At 43.6% G+C, this 22,748-nt stretch overlaps 2 protein-coding genes and 1 pseudogene across 2 annotated transcripts; 1 reads left to right on the forward strand and 2 right to left on the reverse strand.

Moving 5' to 3' along the window:
* Positions 1-258: 258 nt before the first annotated feature.
* Positions 259-1,206, reverse strand: LOC142458165 (putative olfactory receptor 3A4). The gene has a single exon (XM_075559217.1). It carries the CDS (start codon positions 1,204-1,206, stop codon positions 259-261), a length of 948 nt encoding a protein of 315 aa, XP_075415332.1.
* A 3,003-nt stretch (positions 1,207-4,209) lies between these two features.
* LOC142458649 (eukaryotic translation initiation factor 4B-like) lies at positions 4,210-8,818 on the reverse strand (annotated as a pseudogene).
* A 12,759-nt stretch (positions 8,819-21,577) lies between these two features.
* On the forward strand, positions 21,578-22,543 carry LOC142458166 (olfactory receptor 3A1-like). The gene has a single exon (XM_075559218.1). The coding sequence runs from the start codon at positions 21,596-21,598 to the stop codon at positions 22,541-22,543; it is 948 nt and encodes a 315-aa protein (XP_075415333.1). The 5' UTR covers positions 21,578-21,595.
* The last annotated feature ends 205 nt before the right edge of the window (positions 22,544-22,748 follow it).

Consider the following 22,748-nt stretch of genomic DNA (forward strand, 5'->3'; position numbering starts at 1 on the left):
GCTGATATCATCAAGATTGTAACCAAGAACTCCTATGGAATGCACTTCTACACTGAACACACATGGGTTGCCGTGAGTCAGAATCAACTCAAAGGGCAATGGGTTTACTTTTTGATGGTCACTTTTATTGTATTCGCCTTCACGGACCAGTCTCTGACCTCACAACGTCATACCCAACCTCCCTTTGCACTAATCACAGTACCTCTCAGAAAGCAGTAAGTCAAGCAATGCCATCCTTTATACCAGAGGAAGGAGGCCTCACGTGGAGGACCATCTCCCCATGAGTGCCCGCCGCAGGGCCCCCTGCACATCGGGGTTCCTAAGGCTGTAGATGAGTGGGTTCAGCATGGGGCTGATGACCGTGTTCAGGATGCCAATCCCCTTGTCCTTGTCTGAAGCCTCAACTGAATCCAGCCTCATGTAGCTGAAGACACCTGTCCCATAGAAAATGCCCACCACAGTGAGGTGGGAGCTGCAAGTAGAGAAGGCTTTCTTCCTGCCCTCGGCAGAGCGGATCCGTAGCACAGCTGCCACCACATGGGCATAGGACACAGTGATGAGGACCAAGGGGGCCACACCCATGAAGGCTGCAGCTACAAAGAGCAACTTCTCATTGAGTTGGATGCTGGAGCAGGAGAGCTGGAAGAGCTGTGGGAGGTCACAGTAGAAGTGATTGATCACATTAGGGCCACAGAATCGAAGAGTAGACAAAGCAACCGTTTGGGTCAACGCATTGCAGAAGGAAAAGACACAGGACATGGCCACCATGGTTCGTTGGATTCCCCAGCCCATGCGGGTGCTGTAGGTGAGGGGCTGGCAGATGGCCAGATAGCGGTCATAGGCCATGACTGTCAGTAGGAAGCAGTCCGTTCCTGCCAGAAGGTGGAAGAAGAAGAGTTGTGAGAGGCACGATCTATAGGGAATGTGCCTGTCACTGGACAGGAGATGCTTCAACATGGCAGGGACAGTGACGGTGATGCATCCAACATCCAGCAGCGACAGGTTCCCCAGGAAGAAGTACATAGGGGTGTGGAGTTTGGGCTCAATGAGAATGGCAGCCAGGATGCTGAAATTGCCGCCAACAGTAATTATGTAAGCAAGAAGGAAAATGACAAAGAAGATGGGCTGTAAAGCTGGAGTCTCTGTTAGACCCAGTAGGACAAACTCAATCACCACAGAACCATTTCCCGGGGCTCCCAGATCCATGGGCTTCTTCTACCAGCAGTAGAACCGAGCAAGGCCAGGAGGTATCAATGGAAATAGGAAAAGAAGCTCTTTAGAACCTGCCGGTGCTAATATCTAGGAAAAGAGGATAACTGTAAGAACAAAATAACATTGAAGGAAAACAAAGTGAGAGGTGGAGACCAGTAGGAAGATACTTGAAAAATCTGATTCACAGGGGGTAAAAACAGTGGGGTTGGATAGAATTAAACAGATATAAATTAAGTGATATTAAGAAGGAAATAAATGCAACATTTGTAAATTAAAGGGGGGAGATTATTTCCCTGAGGTCAAAGTTCTGAGACGAAAGGTCAAGCCTGCAGATGGTGGCTTGAGCACAGTTTGGGGATAGGATCCCAGAGGATGAAATGGAGGTTTTAAATGAGAAGAAGACTAAAGTCATGCTCTTCTTAACTTGTGTCCCTGGAACCTCCACATGCATCGTGTGTGATGGCAGTAGTGAGATGGCTGTCATTTCCAAGACTATTAAGTAAGAGGTTAATCTGTGTAACCATGGGAAACTATGAGACCTGGTCTGGACTTTTCAGAAAATTGTGTGTTCATCACTAAGGGAGGAGATGCCCCTGAGGGCATGTCCAGCTCTTTAGTTGATAACTACCAGCTTGTTTGATTTCTAAATAGTAGGAGAGCCTGAGAAATTTGTGAACCCAAGAATCAATCTTTTATGGAGTCAGAAAAGCTTTTGAAGTAAGATGAGCCCCTTCTGACCAGAGTGAGAGATTCAAGATTCAAACTCTCAGTTAAATTTCCCTCCTCATTCACACAACTAGAGTCTTAAAAAAGCACATACCAATTCCACGAATTCCCTCCTTCCTCCAATTCCAATGCCACTTGCTCTTGGATCCAGGCTCTCATTACATGCCCATCTGGCACACATACTATGGTGGACATGATGAATAGATAACTCCTAAGTTTGTTACAGTGCTGGGAACTGCCTGCATCCCTGGTCACTTACATAATGCTTTCCTTTTCCCATGCCTGTTGTGCGTACACAAGTCCATATTGGTGTGTCTCAATCTGTGGTGATGACAGAGGGATGTGGATATTTAAGTCACTCGCATCTAGTCTGCTCTGTATATAGAATGAGTTGATTTGGATACCCCCAAGGAGTGAACAGCAGGAGTAGAGGAAGGTATTACAGGATGATCAGATTGAAGGTTGAGCAAAAAATGTCCATAAGTTCACATGAGTCAACTACTATCTATCTGGCACCATCCCCTTAAATTCAGTCTCTCCAAACATGAATGTTCTTTATTCTCAGCCTGCTCCTGATTTAACTATTTTGGGTAGTCAATTGTCATCTTTCATTTATCCAGATTGGAAAGAGCTCTCGCTCTCTCTCCCCCCACCCTTACATTTAGACATTCAACTCCCACTGAATCTCTTTCAAGGAAGAGAGAATCTTTTGGAATTGAGAGGGTAAACAGCATACATAGAAACCAAGACTACAGTGGAGAATCTTGGGAAGGCACTCACCCAACCAAGGGGACAGTCAGGCACTTCCCAGGCAGAAAAAAAGGACAGCCACATAGCCTAGTAGTTCCTACAGAGGAGATGGCTTATAAAGAAGAGAAAGAGAGACAAAGAGAGGAACAATGTAGGTTGACATCATTTTCACGTTGAGATTTTTCTCCACCTTATTTTTACCCCGAGGGGCCTCAGAAATGTTAATAATGCCATAGGGAACCAGAGTCAGAGAAACACCTGCCCTTGCATAATGATCTCTAGTAATCTTTACAATGTTTCTAAAAATGTTTTATTCTTGGATATGGCAACGTTCACCCATTTTTGTAACCAAAACATCTTCAGCAGTCATTGTGTACTAGTATGCTCACTGCCTTTTACAGAGTCAAATTGAATTTCACACAGTCTGAAAGTGTAGAATGGTATTTGGGACAAGGTGGGACTTTTTGGTTCTAGCTTAGTCCAGCCAATAATGTTGGGATGGGAAGAGAGGGGAGGGGAACAGAAACTTGCGATTTTCTAGTCTTGCCTACACCACAGGACAGAGAGGAGGTGGTACCTGATTCAGAATTGCCTCCTATCATTCCTGAGACAGTGTCCTCTCCATCACATCACAAAGTTCCCTAACATCCTCATCCCAGTCAACCTTAACCTTCCTCAAACCTTATTTCTTTCTAGTATTGATCACATTCCTTACTTTTTCTCTGCTCCCACGAAACAATACAATCTGCAGTATCCTGACTGTGAATGTTTTTCAGCTTCATAACGTCATCACAGTCAAAGATGAAGGTTTGTGGTGTCTTCTTGATCAGAGACATTCTCCTGTCAATAACTCCTGAAGGTGGCTTTAGGGATCAAATACAATTTTTAACAATCCCTTGTTACTTAATAAAACTTCCCCATTGCGTCTCATCAGCAGGTTTGGGAGGAGCACCCTGCAGAATCAATGGAGGAGACTTGGTTGTTCAAGGTTGGAGTCAGTAGAGAGTTAGGATCAGTTGAAGTTTCTGTTGATGGCGGTTCTGAGAAGGGAAGCCCTGGGAAGCAGAGCCCAATGGAACCCACCAAAGGTGATAACTACTGTGTCCTTTTTGGACAGTGACATCTCGTCACATCTTGTTAGCCAAAGAACTCCATCCTGGAAGAGTAATCAGAGGTCTTATCTCTTCCGGGAACCCATTCATGAGACCCCAGGGCGGAATTAGAAAACTTCTAGAGTCTCACAGAAATCTAAAGAAAATGAATACCGAAGGTCCTCAAATTGTATCTCCATCACAGACACTAAGCCCTTCACTCTGATAACTGATTTTAGACATAGCTATCTGAAATTTATCACTTGCAAAATGGAACTTACGTTTCCCGTGTTGTACAAAGGGTTTGCAGACATACTGACTGGTAGGATCACATGGCTTGTTGTGGGGGAAAAAAACAAGTAGAGAAGTAGCAGGGCACGATGATGCCCTGATCTCTTGCTGTCTCCTATGGGGGGAGGCTAGGGTTAAGTTACCGAGACTGGGCACACTTTGGAAAGATTTTCAGTAGAGAAACAGCTTGCTTCCCCTCTCGCCACTTATTCTCTATACTGTAGGAGTCTGTAACTTGGAAGTAGGTGTGAAAACACTGAGAAGACACAGCTTGTGCTTCTTGAATGAAGAAGTAACCTTGTTAGAAGGGCGGGGGTCTCTGAAGGAGCTCAAGCTCTGTGTCAGCCTTTCTGCCATTGAGCTATTGAACTCACTTCTTGCTGATCTACTGAAAAGGAGGAAATGAGCAGGCAAGAATCCTTACCCCTCATCTTCTGTTTCACCCTACTTACTGGAGCTGAGAATATGCCATTCATTGATTTAGCTAATATTCAGCCAAGCACTGTTTTCCAGGTAATGCGCTAATCAGGAGGTGACCAAGACCGACCTGGCATCTGCTCATCTGGGTCTTAGGCACTGCGGGACTGACTCCAACTCATGGCAAACTTAGAAGAGCAGGATATGTTGCCCAGTCTGATGTCATCCTGATGAACACTGGTATGTTCAAATCCCTGTCAATACTCTGTACCAATCAATCTCACCAAGGTCTCCTTTGCCTTGGGTCACCCTCTACTTGACCCCAAATGATGTCCTGCTCTAACAAGTGATCATATGTGGTGGTGCTCTCAGCTTGAAAAGTAAAGTTATTTCACTTTAGAATTCACAAGAACCTGGTAATGATGAGAGGGTCTCCCTGAGGTCAGTTTACTTGAAAGATGTACTGGAAGAGAGCAGACAGAGTGGATATGCCCAGGTCCAATGACAATGGATAGGCAATCAGGCAACCTCATATCCTGATGCCATCTCCACACCTCTACAAAGGGTGGATTTTTATGGATTTATAAATTATAACTCAGTTACTTTTACTTTTAAAAAAATAATAAAACAAATGTCATGCCTACTATTCAGCGTATGAAACACAAGATTTCATTGTCTTTGAAAACCCTTGTCTCTTGTGTGTCCCTCATTAATCATTAATCATATTAACGTGTTACTCAGGTAACACGTTGAGAAATAGAGATGTGAGAGAGAGGAGAGAGAGATTAGAGAGAAATTAAAATGGTTTTATTACATTCATATGCATGTCTAAATAACATTATTATGTTCTATATATACATTTTGTTTTAACATAAAAAGGATCTTTTAAATTCATCTTTGACTTACTTATTTCACACAGTATTATTTTGTATGATTCTCCTGTATTAGTATCTAGAACTTTTGTTCATTTGTTGTTTGGTGTCTGTTTGAAAGTATGTGTCTTCGGTGAACACAAGAATTTCTCTAGTTTCTAATTACAAATGAGAACAGTACATCTTCATCCTTAAGGAAAGAAACAACTTGTTTTCCAATGTGTCTGTATCATTTTATGTTCTTATCAATAATGGTATCTCGGTTATCTCGTGCTGATATAACAGAAATACCACACACAAAAATACACATACCTTTCAGAATCTGTGCATTGGGTATCCCTTGGAGATCTCCACATATCTTGACATCATTCCTTCTGTGGGTCTAGGAGGTTCACCAGGCAGGAACTCTGCATTCAAAGGGTGCACTCTATTAAGTGGAGACCCCTAGTCACTAATCAGACTGGTATAAAATTCACGTGTCCTTTCAAAGTTGTAGTTCTCTCAACAAATGGAATTTATGACAGAAAAAGCCTCAGGAACAGTAGTGAGAGTATTGATATCATGAGGGCAGGGGGATGGTGGGGGCAGGGGAAGGGGGAGAAAAGGGGAACCTGTCACAAGGTTGGATATATAGCCCATCCCCCAGGAGTACAAATAATCAAAATGTGGGTGAATGGAGACAATGGACAGTGTAAGACATGAAACAACAATAATAATATATAATTGATCAAGGATTCTCAAGAGTAGGAGAGTGGGGGAGGGAAGGGAAAGAAGAGGAGCTGATACCAAGGGCTCAAGTAGAAAGAAAATGGTTTGGAAATATTGATGGTGACATATGTACAAGTGTGCTAATACAATTGAATGATGGATTGTTATAAGATTTGTAAAAGTCCCCCAATAAAATAATAATAATCCTACACTTGTAGGGGGTTGCTGCCTATGTCTGAGCTCGCAGATGGAGCAGGAAGATTAGACTGGACTTCACTCAAGCGTTCTCCTTTGGTGGAGGGGCTGGCATGACCTTCTGAGATTGACCAAGTTCAGGGAAACTTGGAAGTTGGAGAGTGACAAGCATTCTACTGAATGTCTCATTTGTCCAGATATGTTGCACTCTTTCTTTTTTAAAAATCTTTTTATTGGGGGCTCATACAACTCTTATCATAATCCACACATACATCCATTGTCTCAAGTACATTTATACATATGTTGCCATCATTGTTTTCAAAACATTTTCTTTCTACTTGAGCCCTTAGTATCAGCTCCTCATTTTTCCCCTCCCTCCCTCCATCTCTCCCTCCCTCTCTTCCTCATGAACCCTTGATAATTTACTAATTATTATTTGTTCATGTCTTGCACTCTCCGATGTCTCCCCCACCCCTTTGTCAGAGTGCCGGATTAGGCCCTATGTCCATCTGCTTCCTTAATACTAAACCTATAAATATATGTACATAGATTTATTTCCCCATCATCATAGATAAATATATTTACATATGTACATGCCTGTATTTAGAACTCTATAAATTTCCTTTGTCTCCTAGTTCTTTCCTCTATTTCCTTTAACTTTCCTCTTGTCCACTATCATGCTCAGCCTTCATTTGGGTTTCAGGAATTCCTCTTGGTTACAATTCCCTTGATCAAGCACTCCCTCTCTTTCATGGTTCCTAATCTGACTTGTTCCTGCTGCAAGTGGCTGAGTCCAGGTCTGTGATGACTCCCTTCCTGTTCTGTGATGACTCCCTTCCTGTTCTGTGATGACTCCCTTCCTGTTCTGTGATGACTCACCTCTTGTTCTTGACCTTTCCCATTCCTGAATGTCTTCACTTTGCCAGCTTGGGTGTCTCTCCTGGAGCCACCGCTCTAGTTTTGGCTCATCCAGTTGACGTTGCAATTTCTCCTGCTCTGTCTATAACTGCTCTTTTACTTCTTGCTCTCTAGCGCCTGTGTTAGCAGGCTCTGCTCCTCCATAGACAGTAGACCTGGACTGGACTGAGAGGTGATAGCAGAGCGAACATTTATCATTACGCCTATAATCACTGTGAAAGTAATCATCTTGGGCGGGAGCTCCATGATCAATTGGTTCCGTCTGTCTAATTGGTCTTCATAGTGGTCTCTACATTTCTGTATGCATCATCCTTTCGGTATCCACTACTAAATGCTCTTCTGTCACTGTAGTCATATCTCTAAAACAGTCTCTGCTACCTCTGCCATCATATTGATCTTGGACTCCATAGAAATCCATATCTCAATGTGGGGCCCTCACAATACCTGCCAAGTTAAAAGCCACAGAAACTGGTCTAAGTCAGAACTATCCCAGTACTTGTCTCCATAGCTATTGTGTTAAGCTGGGTTCCTAGGGAAACAAAACCAGTGGCACTCACAGATGTATAAGAAAGAGCTTGATATCCAGAAGTCATTTTACACCAGTTCCAGTCCAGTCCAATTCAAGTCCCTAGGTTCTATCCTGTAGGTCAGTGATGCCAAAAGGTGAAGCAGGAAGCAGGGGGGTGACAGGGTGGGTGGGTGCAGAGCCTCATGGATCCAAGGTAGGTGGAAACATGGCCGGGTGGTAATAGCTCTCAGGGTCTCATGACCCACATGGTGCAGCAACTGGAGACAGACGCAGAGTCCCAGCAAGCATGAAGGCAGAAGGGCAAAGAAAGAGAGAGGGAAGTCCCCAGTGTCTCCCTTATAAAAAGGCCACACTCTCAAGGAGGCACTATGAGGCTGTATGACCTAATCATCAGGTTTGATTTCACCCCTACACTTTCATACAAATTCAAGTTGACATAAAATCTAACTGCCACACTTTTCCTGAATGAGTAGTCATCAGAGCTATCTGTGGTGGGATGGGCTATTCAGTCTGCATTTGTTTTGTCAGAACCCCAATTTCTATCTCAGCCCAAAAGAATGAGCATCCCTGTCTTTGTCCTGTGCTTGATCAACAACATCCACGTGAATTCTCCTGTTACTTAGAGAACGCTTCAATGGGGCTCAGGGCATCGAGCAAGGAATCCAGGTCCTCACACTCAGCATAACCCAAATCTCTGAATCTCTCAGGATGGCTGGGTTCACGAGGTAAGAACAGTGCCCTAATATTTAAGTCACTAAAGAATTCCATAATTGAGTCTTCTGTCACATCATGGGGCAGATTCCCTAGAAAAGCAATGTATGTAGGGAAGACAGCTTCAGTTGGTATTGAGTTTCTGAGTAGCTCATGGATCAGTGAGCAGGATAGAATGGCTAACAGAGGTGCCCTGTACACATCACCGCCATTACTTGGCCAACTGGTAGAAACATCTCCTTCCAGGTCAACTGGCTCATCAGCTTGGCTAACTGGTTTGGGAACCTAGGTGCTTCCTCCACTGCCCCCCACCCCACCCCACCACCATCCTCAGCCAGGAAGTCAGTTCAAGAGATCACCTATCCATTCATATTCCTTTTTGCTGCGGAGGCTGCCATGTTGGAAGAAGGAGAGAGACTACATTTAAATTATTTAGTTTAGGATCTTCCAACCTGAAATTGACTTTGTTGCACAGAGTGAGAAGAGGCTTAGGGACATGTTCTTTCTTGCTCTTTTCTGTTTTCCTCGATGGCTGTTCTAGTTCCTCCATACGGTAAAAAGTCCTCATCGTCATCAGGTTGTCTTTCTCCCACTGAGAAGCTGGTGGTTTTGAACTGTGGTGAGCAGTTCTGATAAGCAGCCCAACATAATCACGGAACTATGGCCACCAGTAATGCTTTCTGGTGGCCGTAGTGTAGTGATTGCACGTTGGACTGCTAACTGCAAGGTCATCAGTTTGAAACCACCAGCCACTGTAGGAGAAAATAGATGAGGATTTCTACTCCTATAGAGTTACTGTCTCCGAAACTCACAGGAGCAGTTCTACTGTGTCCTATAGGGTCACTATGAATTGGAATTTACTTATGTCCAAGTAAATTAGTTTGGCTTACTGAAAGATCTGAGTTTTTTTCTGCACTGCTCTGCTTGGCCACTTAGTTATGTATCAACTTCTCAAATGTCTATAGCTTGGCTTCTAGGTTCCCAATTTTTCTGTTTTGGGTTTGTTTCTCTAACATTGCTCAAGTATGACACTGTCACAACTACCACAGGTTTAAAATATGGCTTGATTGATGCCTGGAAGGTCAGGCAAGAGCAGCTTGTGACCAATAAGAGAGTTATTTTCAAATGTCTCACATGCATTTAAAAGTTGAACATTAGGGGAAGGGAAGGGAACAAAAAAAGTTGAACATTAAATAAGGAAGAACAAAGAAAAATTATGGCGCTGATGAAGAACTTTGAAAGTATTTTGGGCTGCCAAAAGAACAAACACATCTGTCTTGGAAGAAATACAACCTAAATGCTCCAGAGAGGCAAGGATGGCTAGACTTAATCTCATGTACTTGGGCACATTGTCAGGAGGGACTAGTCGCTAGGAAAGAAAGAACAGCATGCTGGGTAAAGAGAAGGGGACTAAAGAAAGAGGAAGGCCCTCCACAAGATAGCTCGACACAGTGGCTACAACAATGGACTCAAACATAAGAACCATTGTGAGGGTGCCACAGGACCAGGAAGGATTCCGTTCTGTTGTACATAGGGTTGCTGTTAGTTGGAACTGACTTGATGGTACCTAACAACAACAACAACAACAAAGAATGCACTGATATGAGGGCTGGCAGCAGATTTTAGCTGGAATTAGAGTGCACAACTAAGCACTGGGCTTACTAACACGAGCACGTCTGGGACATGGAACCCTAGGTGCATCCATTGCTTATTATATATATATATATATATATATATATATATATATATATATATATATATATATATATATATATATATATAGATTAAACTAAAGACTAGCTCCTGGAGGTTAACATATGTCTGCTAACTCTTTCACAGTAGGATAAATTCTATAGGCGAGGGTGCCTAGGTCATCAGTATGAAAGAGATAAACATCTTCCAAGTTCAACAAAGTGAATGCCAACATCAGAGGGTTCTTTTATAGTGGAGCCAGAGCACAGGGGTTTGGTGTTGCAGCAGTCATTGTTTCATCTACCCATCCACCCACTCATCCATCCATCCACCCATCCATCCATCCAACCAACCATCCATCCATCCATCTTTCTATTTTAAACCATTGCTCTGAAAGCACTTAGAAGAAGAGGAGCAGGAACATGTCACGGAAAAGTTGTTCAAAGTAGGATTTGGAATCAAATGAACCCGCATTTGAGTTCCAGCCCTGCTACAGTCCAGCTGAACACCATCAGGCAAATTACTACATCTCACTGAGCCTCTGATTCCTCCTTTGTGAGGCCAAGCAAATAATAAAATCCAGTATAGACTTGCAAGGAGGATTACATAAGACAATACACTTAAATGAAGTGTTATCACTGCCATCAAGTCAATTCCAACTCGTAGCAACCCAATGTAGGATTTCCAAAGCTTCAAGTCTTTATGAGAACTAGCAGTCTCATCTGTCTCCCAAGAAGCAGCTGGTGAGTTTGAATCACCAACCTTGTGGTTAAGCAGTCCAACACTGATCCAACAGCACCATCAGAGCTGTATTGCTAGTGTTTTGGGGTGCCATTGAATTGACTATATTAGTGGTTGCTATTTTGTTATTGTTGATGCTTATTCTCCTACCAGGTACTTTGAGTTTGTTATTTTATTTCATTCTCCATGTAGTGGCAAGTATTATTACCATTTCACAGATGAGGAAACTCCAAAGGATTTCAGCAGCTTGTCCTAAGTCACACCATTAAATCAGGTCTGATCATAAGCAAGTTATTGATTTCCATACTGCACTAGCCTGCCCTTGGAAAGAATGCAGAGGTGCGAATCCTGCACCCAAGACATGCAAACTGTCATCCTGAGGGAGGACACTGGCTAATGGGTAGATAGTATCTCCACTGCTCTTGTTAATTAATAGAATCACCAGGACCCTCTATGTCTAAGGAACTGGCCCAGAAAATCATCAACGGGGCAACTTCCCTGGAAAGTCCCTGCTCCCTCCTAGCCCAGCTCAGATCTTCTGCCATCACTTCCAGAATTATTATGGGACCCCCAAGATGCAATCCCAGTGGCCTCCACTAACAAGTCCCGAAGGGGAAAAGCATGCGTTCCTGAGGACTCATTAAGAAACTGAGTTTGGTGATCGTGTCTCATTTTTGCCACCTTTCGTGGGCCTTTTACTTATGCCAGGTCAAGGGACTTTGGCCCCTCTGCTCAGAATTCCTGTTTGGCTCATCCATCTGGGTGAGCAAAGCACCCTTTATGAAGTCTGTGACCTAGTTCCAGAACCCCTTAGATCTCTGGGTCACGTTGGGGGGTTGGGTAAATTATCTGAATTTCACTGTTCCTATTTGATAAATGGGATTGATAGCACTCCCTAATCGTTCCCATGGTACGAATGTGAGAGTGGGAGTAAGGAGTTGGCTGTGAGACCTTTTTGAGAAAATCTAAAAACAGCACAGAGTCATGAAGCATCATTACTGGTTTCATTAAAGTCTTGTTTATTGGTCTATGGCTTCCAATCCCTAGCCATTCCTGGGAGGATTAATTTCTGAGGTCTCTGGGGAATGGCACTGTGGTAGACGGAGCCTCATGACATAGGTGACATCATGGCTCTGCTATTTTCCGGATATATGGCCCTTTCCTTCCCCTCTGGGGCTAGACCCTGCACAGCACTTCTTCACCCTCCTCACCTCTCTGTACTGGAAACCTTGCTGCTCTGTGCCGATAACAAGGTGAGTACTCTGAAGGGTCTCCCTTCAACTCCTGAACAATGAGAAGATGGTTTAGCTGCTACTGGGCAGATCACGCCCCCTTGTTCCGTAGAGAAAGAGAATCTTCCTTAGAAAACTCTCAGGGAGCTGATATCCTGACCCAAGGAGCCCATCTCCTATGCCACATCCCTTCTTTGCCAACACCCCTCCTTCTTGAAAGACGTCTGCTGCTGGAGTGAGTACAAGGTCATTCAGGGACCCCGGCCTTCCTGTCTGACTATAGGGATGACCTTAACCAGACTCTGACATTAGAAGGCCTGGTGGAGTCTTCATCATCAGATGCACAAAGCTATGGTTCTCCCTTGGATAATCAGATAGGAATTGTGAACACTCAGGGAGGGCGGGCAGCCTGAGGCTCATTTTTTACACCCAAGAGAGGAGGGTCTCTTCAGGTAGATCACTGGCTATCTGCTTACAGACACACTTCCTGGATGCATAGACCAGTGATCATCTTAGAATCCTGGCCATGCTAAGCAAGTCTCGTTTCTCAGAGAGTGAGCATGAGGGGGTCATGGGGTATCTCTGTTGGGGGCAGGGGAGTTGTACTCTTCCTGTCTTAACTGTATTTATTTCCAGGGTATACATCTCCTCGTTGCCAACTTTCATTGGGCTGTTCTCATGAAAAGACATAAACCACTGAATGAATGGCTTTAACTACTTCTAATGAGTTCTCATAAATACTTTATCTAGGGGAAGGGAGCAGAGATCGCTACCACAGTAATTCTGTTGCCTTTAATGAGACTTACATCTCTTTCAAATAGTTTTCAATTCTTTCGTGGTTTTGTATAAATTCCAGTTCATCCAGAAAACCTTTCTAACACCTCCAGCCCAATCTGATACCTTATTTCAGAGAAATGTTTTGCTGATCTGATAGTCTTCATTGCACAGTTAACATTAATTTATTTCATAAATATTGACCACCTATTGTGTAAAAAAGTGTTATGACAGACACCGACAACACAAAACTGAATTAGATAAAATCTATCTGCAAGCCACTTAGTGTGAGGTAGAGCAAGTATGCTCTATTTTTGTTTGTAATTAAATGATTGTTCAAAGGTGCACTTATCAACAGAGATACGTGTCATGAAGAATACAATAAAGTGCTACGTGAGTGTAGGAAAAGAGCTTGAGTTGATTCATGATAATTTTTACAGAGCAAGAACATTTGGCTTGACCCTTCAAGACGTTGTACACTTAAGACAAGATGTTGTACACTTAGCATTATATAGAGAACATTCTAGATAAAACAAACAGCTTGTGAAAAGATAAACCAAAACCCACTGCCATGCAGTTGATTCCAACTCATAACAACCCTATCTAGGGTTTTTGAGGTTTCAAATCTTTACAGGAGAAAAAAGCCTCATATTTCTTCCTCAGAATAGTTGGTGGGTTTGAACTGCCAACTTGATGATTTGCAATCCAATGTCTACCCCACAGCACCACCGATAGATAGGTATAAAATCAAAGAGTATGAGACCTCATAACTTGAGTTAAAATACATTGAAGAGGGCATGGGAGGTAGTTTATAATGTAGGGATGTTTTATTTCTATTGATATGTCAATTCACATAGTATTTAATTAATTCTAGGTCTATAATTAAATCCAGAAGCTAACACAATGAAACTCATAGATTTCGGAGTTTTTAAAACACCTTCGGAATCTTGACATTTCTCACCCACATGGGATTCTCTTTGCAGCATTCTTTAAACCTGACAGCCACCACATTACAGGGACCCAACTTGGGATCCTGGAATTGAGGCTTCCATGAACTACTTTTCTGTTGTGGCGACTATCCTGCCTTCATTGCACATAAAGGGGACGTTTGGAGGACCTAGAGAGCTTGGCTGCTGGAATGGAAGAAGCCATCCAGTGGCTTCCAGCAACATTCCAAACAGGGCAGCAGAGCATCCATGACAAATATGAAGCATGTAACACCTGCCGCCATCTCTAGGGACAGAGTCCCGCTGCATGGAAAAATAGCACAGAGCTGGACACCAGCAAGAGAAGCCCTCGGACTCCATGTCATTGCATGGTTCACAGGTGACAGGCTGGCCAAGAGAGACACTGCTCATGCAGGCGCTTGGATGACTGGATGGAACAATAGTTCACTTACACAGAGACAGAACAAGATCAACTTCAAAAGTAGGCATTGGGTCCCCATAGCGTGACTTTTGCTCCACATCCATACAGGTTTCCAGGCATCACTTTTGTGTTGCAAGAAATAGGCCCAATTCCCTCTCTGCTGGGAACCTAGTTTAAAGCAAACAACTTGGACTGCCCAGACCAGTAGACACATTTCTAGTATCCTCAGATAAATTTTTCTCTGATGGCCTTACAGTTTGGGGGTAGACTATCAAGTGTACCATGACCCAGCAACAGGTACATTTCAAACAAACAAACAACTGTTATCATAAATTCCCCGAAGGAATGCAGAGCAAATCAGTTTTCATCCAACACTCCATACATATTTTGTTTCATGTCATTGATGGAAATGCTTACACTATAGCATCTCTTAGACCGCTTTCCCCCATATTTCCCTTTCCCATTTCACCTTCTTTCCAAACACTTCTTGCCTTCTGAACCTTCTCTTTGGGCAAATAGTGCCCTTTTAATCCTAAACCATTAATTATTCTAAGGCAGTAGTTCTCAACCTTCCTGATGCTGCGTCCCTTTAATACAGTTCCTCATGTTGTGGTGACCCCCAACCATAAAATTATTTTCATTGCTACTTCATCACTGTCATTTTGCTACTGTTATGAATCGGGTGACCCCTGTGAGAGGGTTGTTCAATCCCCAAAGGGGTTGCAACTCACAAGCTGAGAACCACTGTTCTGAGGAGTGCTTACCTCTGTAGTATTGTTGTCCCCTTTACAGAGTTGTCTGCTTTGGGTCTGAAATTTGCGCCATGGGGGTACGTTCAGTTCTAGGCTTGAAGGGCCTTAGTCTTGGGGTTTCACCAGTCTCTGTCTGACCAGTAAACCTGGTCTCTTGGTGATTTTGAGTTTTGTTCCACATTTTTCTTCTACTCTACCCAGGAACATCTAATGTGATTCCTTTTTAGCGTGCTCAGGAGTGGCAACCAGGAAACTTGTAGTTCTTCTGGTCTCAGAAGGCTGAAGCTTGAGTGGCCCATTCGTCCACTTGACCCAATGATTTTCTTTGCTCCAGATGGAGAGAGACCAATGGTTGCCCCTTCTGTGACCACTCACAACTTAAAGTCCACAGTTGCTACTCTTCACAGTGCAACTTAGAACACTGTCTTTGTGGGCTGCGTGATGCCAGGTGACTATGGTTCCGCACCCCCCGTCCCAATGACTCATTCCTGCAACTTGTTTGGTTCTGGCTCAAAACTTTTCCTAACTTTGTGTCCTGTATGCTCTGCCATATTCATGCATATATGTTGTATTTGTAACATGAATAAATACACAGATAGCTATATCTCCTGTCACTCTCTTCCATTGATGGGCATTCAGCTTGTTTCCATTGCTTCGTTCCTGTGAGAAGTGCTGTGGGGAACATGGGGCAGGAGATACCTTGTCATGGCCCAGTTCTTATCCTCCCAAGTGTAGGTAGCTAGTCGTGGGATTGCTGGATCATAGGTTATAGCGATTGCCAACGTTTTTATGGAAGTACAACACCATTTGCCTTATGGCAGCACCATTTCGCAGTCCCACCAGCACTGCCCAAGGGTTCCAGGCTCTTCACACCCTCACCAGCCTTTGTTGTCTGACAGATACACTTAAAAAAAGAAAAGAAAACCAGGCATTTTATAAAACCTTGGAGCTGTTGTGGAGTCAGACCACTGCAAGAAAGCAAATAGCCCAGTAAAGTGAGTCACATGAATATTTTTGGTTCCCGGTGCATATGGAAGTTAGATTTGCTCTATTGTCGTCTATTAAGTGTGCCGTATCATCGTGTCTAGAATAGCAAGGTGAAGACTACATTAAAGATATATAACTGCTAAAAACTGCTCCCCATCATTTGAACCTTTGGCGAGTCTTAATCTTTGTGCTGGCGGAGGCTCTTGCCTGCTGGTTGCTGACTACAGACTGGCCAGGGCGGTGGTTGCGGAGGGTTGTGGTGGCTGTGGCAATTTCTTGAAATTAGACAACAACGAAGTTTGATGCATTGATTGAATTTTCCTGTCACTTACACACGTGAAGACAGTGTAGAGTTCATTGGTCTAATATTGATATTGTTCTATCTTGGATTAGGGAGGGTAAGGATAGGGAGTTAGACAGAAGGAAGAGCCTGTTGGTCGAGCAATAGGAATACACAAAACATTTAACAATTAAGTTCACTGTCATATATGGAGGAATGCCGACGGTGGAGTGGATCATATGTTGCGCTGCTAACCACAAGGTCAGCAGTTCAAACCCACCAGTTGCTCCATGGGAGAAAGGTGAGGCTTTCTGCTCCTATAAAAAATGTTTTGCCTCAGAAACCCACAGGGGGCAGTTCTACCCCATTCTACAGGGTTGCTATGGGACAGAATTGACTTGACAACAAGAGTTGTTGAGGTTGTTTTTTTTGTTGTTGTCATACATGGGCTTGGTTCATGGCACCTGCAAGTGTTTATAATAGTAGCACCAGAGATCACTGATCATAGACCATCATCACAGATCTAATAATGCAAAGGTATGAAATATTGGGAGAATTACCAAAATGTGACAGATGGACACAAGTGAGCACACAGACTCTCGATGCAGGATGGCCACAAATCTTCTATTGGGAGGGGTGGGGAGAAGAGCAATATCTATGAAGTCCACGAAAGCACAATTAAACAGGTATGCCAGTATATCCAATATTTGTTCTCATCCCAACCATCCCAACCCCATGGCATTCCATCATAGTTCTCTCCTTAGTAAACTGAGGGAGTGATAGTCTACAAGATCAAGTCCAAATTGGTGCATCTCTGACTCAGAAACATTTTACATATGGGGTATGTTGAATACAGTATGTATACTGAAAAACGGCTGGTGTGGACAAAGGTGATACTCAACTTACTGAATGAGCACCAGACAGGTCCTCTGCACCAATGGATTCCAACGACATAGTAATATTCCCACCAGGACTCAGAGTCTACATTATTCGTGGGAAAAATGGCATTTTATCTTGGATTTTAATTATTTCCCAAGACGTAAAGCCTATTTAATTATTTTACTCTTCCTAAATCATCATAGATACTGCCTCAGAGATAACAGTCTCTGAGTTATTACTATGTATGACATGTTTAACTATGCTTTTAAAATACTGGCATGGGCCAATATGTCAGCTGGATATTCACTTTTTAAAATCCACCCAAAACATTTTGATAAACTAAAAGATAATCATCTTCTGCTAGTTTATGTGCACAAAAATTAAAACAGACCATAAGCTTCCATGGGTGGATGCCAAGTAAATTACTTCGGGGAGAGAATGGTAAGCACGTTGGCTGTTTATCATGAACAGGTTTGTTTGAAGTGGAACTGTAGTGGCGCACATGCTCTTTTAGGACTTCCCATAGCAGTGAGTCCATTTAGGATGCGTATTAAATTCTTCATCTCCAATAAGCCTGCTGTGTATGAGCCCACTGCATCGCAGGAAACACAATGGAGCAGTGAAATCATGGGGCTACCAGGACTGGCCTTCCTCCAAACCAAGCCTGGTGCCATCCAGTTGATTCCATCTCTGCATGATTCCACAGGATGGAGTAGAACTGTCCATGGGGTTTCCAAGCCATAGTGGCTTCACCCCGTTCTGTAACTCAGGGACTTCCCTCATGGATCTCCTCCCCATCAGATGGTACAGAATGCTTAGTAGTGTTTATTAGAAACTTCAATCATCAAATAACATGGGATGAATATAATGATGACTTGCTCAAATGTAGTATTTCTTAGATTGTAGGAATACTAACAACAAAATTGATGTGTAAAACAATTGAATGCCATTATGAATTACAATGGTATTAGTAGTAAGTGGGACCCTCCTCCCCCGCTTCTTTTTCTTTAATTACTACTTCACATCCAAGAAAGCCATTATAAAGCTTCACAAATATGAATTAACACAGTATTGCAAATACCATACCAGAAGGTGGGACAGCAGCAGCGACTGCTAAAGACACTGGCCGCTGAAAGACAAGCGCCACGGCGTGTAGTATGTAGGGATGAAACCATTCAAAGCATCGCTGTGACTGAGTAATAATGACAGTGCGACACCAGCCTGTGCGATCCAAGGATGACAAATAATAAAATTAAAATGCAAATGAGGGAATAGTTCCAGACCGTACATTGTGCACACCCAGTTTGCATAAGGTTTGGGTGCCAATGGGAGCCCCGATCCACATAAGGATGAAGCCTCTCATGAATTCCCTCCGACCGCAGAACAGGGATGTGAACAGTCTTGCTATCTTGCAGAGTGTAGCGGTTGGTTTATGTTGGTTTGTTTTTCTTTATTTTTCCTGTGTTTTCCTGCACATGGTATCCAGGATGGGCAAAGCTATGGAGGTAGTGACTGCATTGATGGTGTCTTGGGTGACATGGCAGGAAGCTGCGGGGGAGGGGGGAATGGGGAGCTGGAAACAATGAGTACAAGAAAGAAGAAAATAGTCTAAAATTGATGGTGGAGATGATTGCACAACCCTTTTAAATCTAAGTGAATTATCTAATTGTATGTTGTGTTAATTATCTGCAACAAAACTGTTAAAATTAAGTATAAATACATAAAAACAAAAAGTCAATTTGAAAAAAAAAATGACAGCTCTGACAGGAGCGGACTAGATGGTTCAAGAAGTAAAGTAGCATAGAGCTTTGCCCTTGTAGTTCCACCAGTGCATGCAAGCTGCGGGAAATGTTTTAGGTATTGTAACAGGGGTATCTTTACTACGCATAATCCAGTTCTCCCGAAACACTCCACAGAAATTCAATAGACAGTCAGTTTGGTGCTCCCCCTTGCTGACAGCAGGCTTCGTATCAAATGAGGGTCCAACCCAAGCAAGCAAACCCTGTCCGAGCCAGTCCATTCTGACCATGGGACAGAGCAGAATGGCTCCTCAGGGATTTATGAACTGCAGTCTATAAGAAAGGCAATCGCCAAGCCTTTCTTCTGCAGCGATGCTCGGTGGGTCCAGACCATCAACTTGTAAGTGAGCAGGCAAAAGCAAATCATTTTGAAGAATAATCCACGCCCTTTTTCCCTGTAATTATATTTTCACATCGAGATTTGTTAGCCTTGAGAAGTCAACTGGAAGGGTTTTATTTTTTCCTGAGCTGTCATGTTGTCAGTTGCCCTGCGTCAGTTCTGACTTGCAGTGATCCTCTGCACCACAGAACGAAGCCCTGGCCAATCGTGCCCCATCCTCACCAGGGTGGTTATGTCTGCGCCCATTGTTGCAGCCTCTGGGTCCACCCTTCTCCTCAAGGGTCTTTCTCCTTTTTGCCCACCCTCTACCAAACATAATGCCCTTTCCCAGGCAACGATCTCTCCTGATAAGATGCCCAAGACTCTATAAGATAAGGTCTTATCTTTGCCTATTAAAAAAATCATTTTTGGGGAACTCGTACAATTCTTATCACAATCCATACATCCATCCATTGTGTCAAGCACATATGTACATTTGTTGCCATCATTATTCTCAAAACATTTGCCTTCCATGTGAGCCCTTAATATCGGCTGCTCATTTCTCCCCTCCCTCTTCCCTCCTGAACCCTTTGTAATTCATAAATTATTATTATTTTGTCATGTTACACTGTCCGACGTGTCCCCACTGCCCTTTTCTCTGCTTTCCATCCTCCAGGGAGGAGGCTATACATAGATTCTTGTAATCGGTTCCCCCATTCCACCCCACATTCCCTCCACCCTCCAGGCATTGCCATTCTCACCACTGGTCCCGAAGGTTATCTTTGCTTTTAAGGAGCATCGCCGTACTTCCAAGAAGTACTTCTGAGTTAGGGAAAGCTTGATGTGGAAATGATCATTACATTACTGATTTGAAATAATTCCTATAAGAATTCTAACACCCTGGAGTTCACATATAGAAGTTGTTTTTTGTTTCTGCTTTCCCTTGTGACCTTGCTTCAGACTTAGAATTCAGATGGCAAATAAAGTCAAAGAAGGTCCTCAGAATGCCTCCCTCTCTCACACACCCCTCCAGCCCATTCCTCTCTAAGACTGACACTTCCCTAACCATCATTGGAGTACCAAGAACAGGAAATCAATATTGGTAGTTTCTTTTTCTTTCTCTTTCATTCTTTCTATCTTATTCTTTAGGTTATAGCTCGTCTCCCTAATGTGGGGACTGTTCTTGAATAGCTTCTCCAAGTTTAGGAGGGCAGTGTATTCCATGAAAGTTTAGGTTTATTTTTGGTCTTTTTAATTCCTAATTTTATTTACTATGCCTTTTTAATTCCTAATTTTGTGTATGTCTACATTTTGTTTTTCCTTAGATTTGCCAGATTTGTTTATTTTCTTTTTTAACAGATTTATAATAATCTATGAACAATTCTTCTGTTTTCATTATGCATTTCTATCTATTCATTTATACTTTTAGCATTATCCCTACCCCCCTGTGGTAGTCATATCCTCGATTATCAATTTGAGAGGATTAAGCGTGAAGGGGTGGAGTCCAGCTTGTCAATCAGGTCATAGGCAAGGAGGCCTCTCTGTGGGCATGGCTTTCTCCTGAGGATTCTGGGAACTCCTGTATTCCTCCTTGGGGGTGGGAGACACACACACTCTCTCTACTCATTCCCTGAGAGACTCTCTACGGATAAGACACACGAGACAATGTTGATAGCAGCTAGAGCCTCGAAGCTGGAGAAGTGACGTGGAAACTCCTGCCAGTGCTGAGATGCTTTTACTGCCAGTGAATCCACAAGACTTTCCACCGACTGGCCCTGTGATTGTCCTGCATTCGGCATCCTTGCATGTGTTTTGTGAGTCTGAAGAGGGCTTTATAGATTGGTATCATACATATGGGCTAATACTAGACTTATGGATTTGATCTGGAATGGACTGGGATGTTTTCTTAATGTACAATTTCTCTTTTATATAAAGCTCTTTCCTATACACATATGAGTGTCTGTGAATTTGTTTCTCTAGTCTACCCAGACTAACACACCCACCCCCGCCCAGCCCCTCATATGTACAGGTTTTTGGTGGGGGAAAAAACACTCCTTGGTACTAAAAGATAAAGAAGGAAAGATTTGTGTGTATTACACAAAAAGAAAGGAGAAGTGCAAGGTAGTGGTGGTATTAAGCAAGGTAGCTGACCGTGGCATCAGGACAGACACTGAGATGAGGGTAAATAAGGGTTAATGAGGAGGTGTACACTGGGGAGGGGGACAATACTTACTAGGACACTGGGGATTTACTTTGAAGATTGACGTATGAAATAAATGATATAACCTTATTAAATAACTGTGTTGCTAAGACCGATCCCTTCTGATCTTGGGTGCCTTCTTACAGGGATACATGGAACCAGATGCTGGAGCCAATGGAACAGCTGTTACTGAGTTCATCCTGCTGGGTCTGGTGGAAACGCCCAGTCTGAGCCCACTGGTCTTTGTACTTTTCTTCTTTGCCTACCTGGTCACCGTGGGGGGAAACCTCAGCATCCTGGCTGCCATCTTAGTGGAGCCCAAACTCCACACCCCCATGTACTTCTTCCTGGGGAACCTGTCGGTGCTGGATGTTGGGTGCATCACGGTCACTGTTCCCTCCATGTTAAGTCGTCTCCTGTCCCACAGGCGTGAGGTGCCCTATGGAGCTTGCCTCACCCAACTCTTCTTCTTCCATCAGTTGGCTGGCGTGGACTGTTTCCTGTTGACAGCCATGGCCTATGACCGCTTCCTGGCCATCTGTCGGCCCCTCACCTACAGCACCCGCATGAGCCAGGTCGTACAGAGAGTATTGGTGACTGTGTCGTGGATTTGTGCTTTTACCAATGCACTGACTCACACTGTGGCCATATCCACACTCCACTTCTGTGGCCCCAATGTGATCAACCATTTCTACTGTGACCTCCCTCAGCTTTTCCAGCTCTCCTGCTCCAGCACCCAACTCAATGAGCTGTTGCTCTTTGGTCTGGGTATCCTCATGGCAGGTGCGCCCGTGGTGCTCATTGTCACTTCCTACATCCATGTGGCAGCTGCAGTGTTGCGAATACGCTCTGCCGAGGGCAGGAAGAAGGCCTTCTCTACATGCGGCTCCCACCTCACGGTGGTGGGCATTTTCTATGGGACAGGGGTCTTCAGCTACATGAGGCTGGGTTCAGTTGAGGCTTCAGACAAGGACAAGGGGATTGGCATCCTGAACACGGTCATCAGCCCCATGCTGAACCCACTCATCTACAGCCTTAGGAACCCCGATGTGCAGGGGGCCCTGTGGAGGGTTCTTTCGGGAAAGCGAGCACTGACATGAGAAATGCCTCAGGAGGATATGTGATTGCGGTCTTTTTTGGTTCCTTGAGCAAGGTGACATTTGCTAAAGACTTCTTGTTCCAACAAAGGGGTGATACTTGAGAATAGGTGTACAGGTTCTGTTAGACTAGAACCTTTGGTAAGATGCCATTTGGTCTTAAATTCCCTTCTCATTCTAAATGGAGGTGAACACAGCAGATTTTGTA

Source organism: Tenrec ecaudatus, chromosome 10, assembly GCF_050624435.1.
Source record: "Tenrec ecaudatus isolate mTenEca1 chromosome 10, mTenEca1.hap1, whole genome shotgun sequence".
In the NCBI taxonomy this organism is placed as follows: Eukaryota; Metazoa; Chordata; class Mammalia; order Afrosoricida; family Tenrecidae; genus Tenrec; species Tenrec ecaudatus.

What these genes read in the sequence shown, in the direction of transcription:
- LOC142458165 (XM_075559217.1), bottom strand. Translation starts at nt 1,206, where the DNA reads ATGGATCTGGGAGCCCCGGGAAATGGTTCTGTGGTGATTGAGTTTGTC.
- LOC142458166 (XM_075559218.1), top strand. Translation starts at nt 21,596, where the DNA reads ATGGAACCAGATGCTGGAGCCAATGGAACAGCTGTTACTGAGTTCATC.